Here is an 8,217-nt window from a genome sequence, read left to right on the forward strand (position 1 = left end):
GCGATGCTATTTTACACTCTGATTCCATCACTGCAGCTCAGATTGACACGAGACACCTGTGTGATGAGAACTAGGATAAGACGGATAATATTTTATCAGTAAAATTATCCACACACTGATATTTGGCTCCCATTATTATATAAATGCAATATTTTGGTCAGATAGACCTCATCAGTCATTAACTAGGCTACTTTTCCACCCTTTACTTCAGTAGCAGAAACAGTCTGAAGTGTTTTATGTGACATATTCATCATCATCGTTCAACTAAATAGCAAAAAATACTCTATACTAACATCATTAATAGCCTAGTGATACCTACACATAATTTAAGACTCGGCCAACAGTGACTTTTTGGATAGTATTTCTACATTTGATGACTGATCTAGTTGATAACCAGCTTCGTAGTACCGGTTATCCAGACAGCCAATGTTAGGGTTAGTCAAGCCAAATAACGAGAAGATATCCTGGGTAAGTTAAACTGGTTTCGTAGTGCAGGCCTCTGCCTCACTCTGCCTCTGATTCATTTACTGAACCAATCTCACTCCTCTTGCCTAAACCAAATTAGTCCAACCAATGAAGGCAATGAGTACAAGTCAGTCAGAGTGAGAGTAGGGTGGGTCATGCCTTCTCTATTGTAGGAAATGCATTTTGCTGAACATGGGCGCACCGAGGGGGATGATCTATTTCCATCTGTTTCCAGTCTTTGTGCTAAGGTAACCGGCTAAAGCCTTTTGTCAACCATATACACATTAGAATATAAATTCTCATCCAAGTCTTCCCCAAAAAGAAAACATGATTATTTCCCAAAATGTCGAGCATTTCAGGACAACTTGTCATCACCAGTTCATTTTTATATTTTACATCAAGTTTCTCTTCACTCCAGAATGAAGATGGTCAGCTGGGTCTGACTCGCCTGACCAGATGCTCCAGACCGTCTCCGAGTAAAATCCTTCATGCAAAAGCAAACCTGTTAGTATCTATGTCGGTCACGTCACGCATCACCTCACAGCGTTTACTGCAGTATTACGGATTCCTGATTGGGGTTGCTGTGTAGGCAGTGTTGTTAGCTGATTGTTCTTACACACCAATCACTAACTACACTACCAGTACAACCACCACCATACACACACACACGCACACACACACACACACACACACAAACAACTGCTTAGCCATGTAAGCTTCCAGTACTTTACATACACCACATTTCGATGCGCATAAAAAACAGAGGCTACGAAATATAAACTATGGACTGACCTCTTTACTGTAAGTCAGTAGAGTGTTCCAGGGATTTTTTTTGTAGGCCAACACAGAAGTTAGTGTCGCCCTGGTTCCCTTGTCAAAAAGCCAGTGGGATTTTTCCATTGGATTTAGGATCATTGCAGAAAATAAGCTCTGTGGCAAACAAACATGATACTTTCATGTTTAGTAGATAGTAACACTAGCGTTTCAGTCTTCCTGGACCTTCGTCAAGAGTGTTCAACACCATAATTCACAACACTGAGTTTAAATAGAAACTGCTCCACCCATTTTACAGGTGTGGGGAAATTTTTGAAGCCTAAATGCAATGAAGTAAAAAGCTAATGTTAGGCTATTCAACTGCACTATGGTCGCAAGTCTTAACGCCCCCATAGCACGGCTGTAAAGCCATGGTCGGCACGATGACGTTCTGTAGTCTCATTTAGCCACTTGTTAGCAACTGCCTTTTTTAAGACACAGAAAAGCTTTAAAATTCATGTGAAGTTTATGTTGTAGAACAAAATGTAAAAAGTTTCTTTACCTTGTGTTAACCACAGACCTCATTTCAGGCATCTAACCAAAAACCCATTAACTTTAAGAGGGAACGGTGGGTGGTAAATTGCTCACACATTTTCAGGTTTTTGGACTCATTCCTGGGGCACTTTTATGGCTTCAAGGAATTAGGAGTTGCAGTACCACAGTTGGCCACTGGTAGATTTTCATCAGATAGTGAAGCCCAAATAAAGTTGTGCTATAGTCATACATAGTTACAATTTCTCATCTCTCAATTTCTCTCATTTTCTGTTGTTTCTCCTTATGGCTGCAATATTTTGATTCATTTTGTCCCATCTCACTGTCGTGTTTTGCCCAATAAAAATGTATCTAAATTGTAAAGCTCTACCTGTATTGTTTGGGGAGGAGGACATGCATGATAGCTAATTCAGCCCAGTATTTGTGTAACCAGAACCTGTTGTCTTGTTTAAGATGAACCAAAATATGAAATAACGAGGAAACAGCTTCCGACAACCAGCAGAGCTGACACAGACGCTTTTATTTCTTTTCAATGACAGTTCAATGTTTATTCACACTTACTTTTAGTTTAAAAACACATTTAGAAGGAGAACTGCTTAAAATACTTGATATTTATACGTTTAAAAACATGCTTAAACAGCATTACTTTAAATCATGAACACTTTAAACCATATGCAATTAATAATAATTATCCCTTAAAGATACGTAAACTGCGTTGAAACTTTTTTCTCCCCCAACCACAGTGTCTATGGCTGCTGTCCCAAGCAGTAACTCGATTCTGCTTCTAGGCTGAAGGCTCGGTTGCTCTAGGATCTGGATTTGCTGACCCAGTGGTACTTGTCAACACGAGGCCCGGTGAAGGTGAATGTGGCTCGATAGGACTTGAAGCCTTTCTGGCCGGAGAACTGGGAGGTCGGACCTCCAACTGGGGGAGGATGAGGTGGGAATGGATCGCCAGCAAAGGCCTTCCGCTTCTCCCTTAGCCAGGTCTGAGGGGCGCCTGGAGAAAACTCACTGAACTGAGGACGAGAGGAGCAAAGGGTTAGAGGGCAGCAATGAAAGAGACTTTCAGAAAAAAAAAAAAGCTACAGCTCTTGACTGCTCCCAAGAAAAGCAGAAAATGTCTAAATTCCCTTTAAGGTTCTTTTAGCAAATTAAAATGTTGTGCAGTCAAAAGATTAGACATACATTAATGGACTTAAAGAAATATAAAATATGAAGTCCCAGCTATGCGATCCTATCGTCAGACAAGAATATTGATGAACCATTTGAGAAAGTCCAGACTACATCCAACATTTTTAAAGTATTCTCTATTCTTTACAATTTCTTTGCATAATAACTGCGGTATAGTTAAGATTACAAACAATGCCAACTTCTAAGTCCTTTTATTGTCAGGCAATTGTTCGATGCCAGAATAAAATCAGTTTTACCTCAGCTGGTACAAGCTCCCGTGACCTCGGTTGTTTGGTGTAGGTGGTCATAAAACTCAGTCCGAGCTGTCTCTTTTTTTCTCTCATCTTGATGTTCCGACAAAATCAAACGCGGTTATTATCGTGAGTTTTTAGTCTTGGCTTATGCAAATAAGTCCGATGATGTGACCATTGTCAACAACCAATAGCTGCGCTCTCCGCATCCAACAGGAAGAAGCAATCCAAGGAGACAGTTAACATGGAGGGGACTCCGGGGAGGGGAAGGAACCGAGGTGTCTGATCCACCAACCAGCACTTATTTTAGCAAGAATCTTAGATTTAAATTAAATTATTCCCATGGTCTCCTTCCAGTAAAATGGTGCAGTAAAGCAACAGAGGCTGGTAGCGAGTTGAGGCAACAATACAAAATGTTAAGTTTGTTACTGATGCTGAGTCTACATGAGACGACTTTTACGTTGTGATTCTAGAGTTATGCGTTTTTGCAGACACATAATTGTTAATGTGTCATATTTCTTAAAGGGAGTTTGGCGTAATATTTTCCACCAGGGACAGGATGGAAAATGATCTAAAAAGGAATCTAGTTGTAGTCTTGCAAAGTGACCCTGCAAAATGTTAATGTGTGAAGAAAAACTCACTTCTTGTGGTGTACGTTCGGCATTAAAACTCAGATGACCCTTTGTGTATTGAACCTACCCTGTAGACACTGTTGGGGTTGCTGACAGTTGGGATGGTCTTGGGCTCAGGGTTGGCGGGCGGAATCGGAGCCGGGCAGAGAGTTGATAGGTTGCTGCTACTCATGCTGTTGTTGCTCATGCTGTTGTCCCCGCACCCCTCCTCCTCGGTGTCGTCGTCTGAGAAACTTCCTGATCGGACGTCGTGGCTCGCCCGCTCCACGGCATCGTGGATGCGGCGGGAAAATTCCCCATCGCCACGACGACAGCTGTCCACCACTGAGACGCAGAATGGAGTGCTGTGTTCGCCGTACCTAGAGAGGTAAAAACAAAAATAAAACCTGAACCTATTTTCTATTAGTGATAGAAAGCAGGGTTTCATACCATCAGCTGCGTCAACTCGCCGTTGTTGATTAGCATCGTGGCCTTATATGGTCCTGTCATGTTTTAAAAGGATAGTTACATTTTTGGGGCGTACACTTTTTTCTTGCCAATAGTCAGATGTCCCTAATGTTAGATATCTCTGACCCTAACCCACCCTCAACATAAAACTAGAGTTAGCAGATGATTAGCTTAGCATACAGACTGGAAGCAGGGAGAAACAGCTAGCCTGGCTTTCTCCAAAGTTTTAGCCTACTAACACCTCTAAAGCACACCAATTTAACATGTCGTATCTCACTTGTTAAATCGGGAATGTAATTGCAAGATGTAGTTTTACGAGGAATTATGTGCTGGAACCATTTTCTTTGGCCAGGTACCTCATTTTAGAGTCTCCGCAAGTAGTGGAAGAGACTCACTGCTCTATTGAGTGAGGTGGCCTAACCTGCAGGACACCTCTCCAGGGTCGACCCACACCGTCAGCTCGTGTGGAAGGCCGAGATCCTCGTACCGCACCGCACTCCGCTCGCAGGCCTGCTGCAGCACGGGATCCTGCAGCCGCACACGGTTCATACGGAGACACCTGAAACACACAGCAGTGATGTGCAGCACAGTATTAGATATGAGGATATCTTTCACCATCACAAGTCTTGTTGAAAAATAAAGTTTCATTCAGTTATTGTGTGACTTTGGCATTTAAAAGGATTAGTTCAGATTCACCAGAGTCAAACAATAAAGCAAACTATGTGACTGAAGCAGTAGTAGACCAGCAGCTCCTGTGTTTAGCAAGTTACGATCACTAATTTTTGTCAATAGAGTCTGGTGGTTTTGACGAGAGCATACATGGGAACCGACACGTTTAAAATACTCTCAATATAACGTACACTTAAACTAGAATTGATTTTTAGGTGGTTAAAATACAGTTTGTTGCCAACACAGCAACACATTACTTAGATTTTGTGTTGGACTCCAGCCTGCTTCTCTAAACTGGGGGCATGCTGGCTGACATCTAATGTATGTAACTCACTGGCTGTGGATTAGTCTACACTTCATTTACCACCATTTGTCTTTTCACTGTACTGCTTTGACTTATTTTACTTGTGTTACTCACTATATGTTCCAGATTAGTCTTTGTGTAATTGCCCATTCTTCATTGATTTACTATTGGTGCATTGATTTCTTTTAAAAATTGTAGTTGAGGTTGAGATTCACTGACCTGTAGGCCTGCCCCTTGGTGGGTGCATTCAGGTGCCAGTGGTTCTTGTAGCTCTCAAACAGAACAGAGGTGAGGGCAGCGGCGAAGCGTTCCCTGCTGTCATTATCCAGACAACCATATCTCTTCACCAGGCGAGCCACGAAGAACACAGCAGCAGCGATCTCCTCCTTCATGACTGCACTCTCTAACCTCAAGCTCAACAAACCTGACACAGACCTGAACTGTTAAAATCTCTACAGAGCGTAAAACATGCGTAGGATGGTCCTACTGTTATAGAAAAGCAAAGAAGAACATAAAACTAACAAGACAAACTGGAAGCCAGACGACTTAAGCAAACATATTTGCTGCTGGAGCTCTAGAGAGAACTCAGCTTTTGATTTCTAACGCTTTTACGACAATAAAAACACTTAACAAATATATCTTAGTCTGTGTGTGTGAAGCAGCAGCTTGTTCAGGAGTGGACGCCTCACACACATCACACACTGAAAGAGTCACTTCCTCCTCAGTTGCTCCTGTGGTTTAATAAAATCACAGTTCAGCTGTGAGACAAGCTCACACACCTGAAGCTGGTTGACTTAATGACTGTGTGTATGTGTGAGAGAGAGTGAGAGTGATTGACTGCTTACATCAAAGGTGAAAATAACTTTTGTCTAAGAAAATCAAACAGTACCTAACACCATACTGCACAGAAATGTGCCAAATGTGAAGAAGTCTGTGGAATGTTTTCTGGAACAGAATTATCATAACTCTGGTCTAACTAAAATCTGTGTAATGTGACTCTCTGCCAACGAATAGCTCAAGTTAAAACACAGAGATGCTTTCTTTAAATTAAGTCACCCCCTCACTGTGAAACAAAACTTCATAAAATTCAGTCTTGGGAACACATAGTTCTCTTTGGACCTGGCTGCTTCTTGTTTAGTTTAGTTTATCAAGGGACAGTGTGCAATAGCATTAATCATTTACAAGAGATGAGGAGATGGTCGCACCAAATTTAGCAATAACTGCTAATTTCCATCTGTAGTCCCAACATATAATTTACAATATACACAGACCACAATCTAAAAAACAAAGAAACCTAAAATACAGATGAACAGAGGACAGCACAGAGACAGTACAGACATACAATTTCCACATTTAAAATAACCAAGTTGTTACAGTGCAGGGAGGAACAACTTACAAAACACTAAAAGGCAGTCCAAGTAGCAGCTCCTGATATGAAGTGCAAGGCAGGAATGTGCATAGATAAAGTGCTGGTGTTGTTGTTGTTGGTTGTCGACAAAGTGCTCGTAGCAGCAAAAAAAGTTACAGAGTTGATTATAGTTTAGAGTACAACAATAAGAAACCTAAATACCAACGATGTGAGTATTATGTGATTGTGAGTATTAAGAAACAATGTGACTGATGTGTACATGATAAGAACGCTGAAGAAGGTCCAGTCAGTCCTGGCTGACCCCGGTCACCCCTTATTCAGTGAGCTCAGGTTGCTTCCATTTGGCTGTAGATATTGCAGGACAAATAGGAAAAAAAAAAAAAAGTCCCAAAAGCCACTGGCTTCTTAGATAATCTCACTTGACCCTTTCACCTGAGTTTTTCAATGTATATATTTGTTTTGTTACTAACACAGCATGATGTATTTTCTGTATTTCTTTATTCATTTTGTACTTTTTAAAAATCGTTCATGTGCTTGTGATACTACTGACTGCGCAACAAATTGCCCCGAGGGGATAGTAAAGATATCCTGTTTCCTGGAACATTACATTTTGAGTCAGATATTTATCTTGCTTTACCCTCTGGAGTCTGTATTCTCACCTGTGAATACACAGGGCATGTTTTATTTACAGTACATGACTTTATTAAAAAAAAGGAATTGTGATAAAATTACTGTACATATAAAAAAGATCGTAATAAAGTGTCTTATTGTTTCTTAAATTTTGTGTTTTATTTATGCTCTGAAATACTGAACCAATACTTTTGACTTCAGTTCAATTATATTTTTATTTATAAATCTCAATATCACATTTTGCCTCAGAAGGCTTTACAGTTATAATCATAAAAGACTCACATTTTTTATTGACTGTAAGCAGCAGGCATCCAAAAGACACAACAACGAAAAACTGCATATATAGCAAGGTCAAACGGCAAATGAGAGAAAATCTAGGGTTGGCTTTTTTCACTTTCACTGGCTAGTATGTTTACAAACAGAAACAGACAATCCTGCATAATATATGTTTATATTTTATGGTTTTTAAGACTTCTTCAAGATAATTTTTAAATAAACGTAAGACTGATTTTGGTCAGTTTCTTATTCAACCATTGCAGTAAAGTATAAAGTTAAGTTGTATATATGTGGCTGTTGCAGAGGTAGGTATTATTTAGTTATGAGTGAGTTAGATTAATCTACATGTTATATGAAGTCTATAGTAAAAACACAGTACTAGGTTCATTTGTAGGTTTAAAGATTTGTAACATCAGGAATGTGGAATTTCATGCACAAGAGCTTGACACTCAGACAGAAATTAAAATATGGATAAATTAAAATGGACAAAATGTCTCTGGCAGTTAAGACCTCACACGTTGAAACCAGTTTGGTTTCAAATGTAAACATGGCACTGATGTGTACTACTTTTGCTTTAAAGGAAATTTTAGATTAATACAATCAGCAGAACTCCACAATGTTTATGTGCTTCATAGGTGCCTCTGAGGCTTTTGATCGCATTAATCACAAGATATTATTCAATAAATTGCACTGCAG

General features: G+C 40.1%; 1 protein-coding gene across 1 annotated transcript; it reads right to left on the reverse strand.

The window, feature by feature from the left end:
• Positions 1 to 2,256: 2,256 nt before the first annotated feature.
• On the reverse strand, positions 2,257 to 7,300 carry btg4 (B-cell translocation gene 4). Its single transcript, XM_050040474.1, has 4 exons — positions 5,466 to 7,300; positions 4,695 to 4,832; positions 3,894 to 4,185; positions 2,257 to 2,789 (listed from the first exon to the last, which is right to left on the reverse strand). The coding sequence occupies exons 1-4, from the start codon at positions 5,636 to 5,638 to the stop codon at positions 2,577 to 2,579; spliced, it is 816 nt and encodes a 271-aa protein (XP_049896431.1). The 5' UTR covers positions 5,639 to 7,300; the 3' UTR covers positions 2,257 to 2,576.
• Between the last annotated feature and the right edge of the window lie 917 nt (positions 7,301 to 8,217).

The sequence above is a fragment of the Epinephelus moara genome, chromosome 3, assembly GCF_006386435.1.
Source record: "Epinephelus moara isolate mb chromosome 3, YSFRI_EMoa_1.0, whole genome shotgun sequence".
Lineage (NCBI taxonomy): Eukaryota > Metazoa > Chordata > Actinopteri > Perciformes > Serranidae > Epinephelus > Epinephelus moara.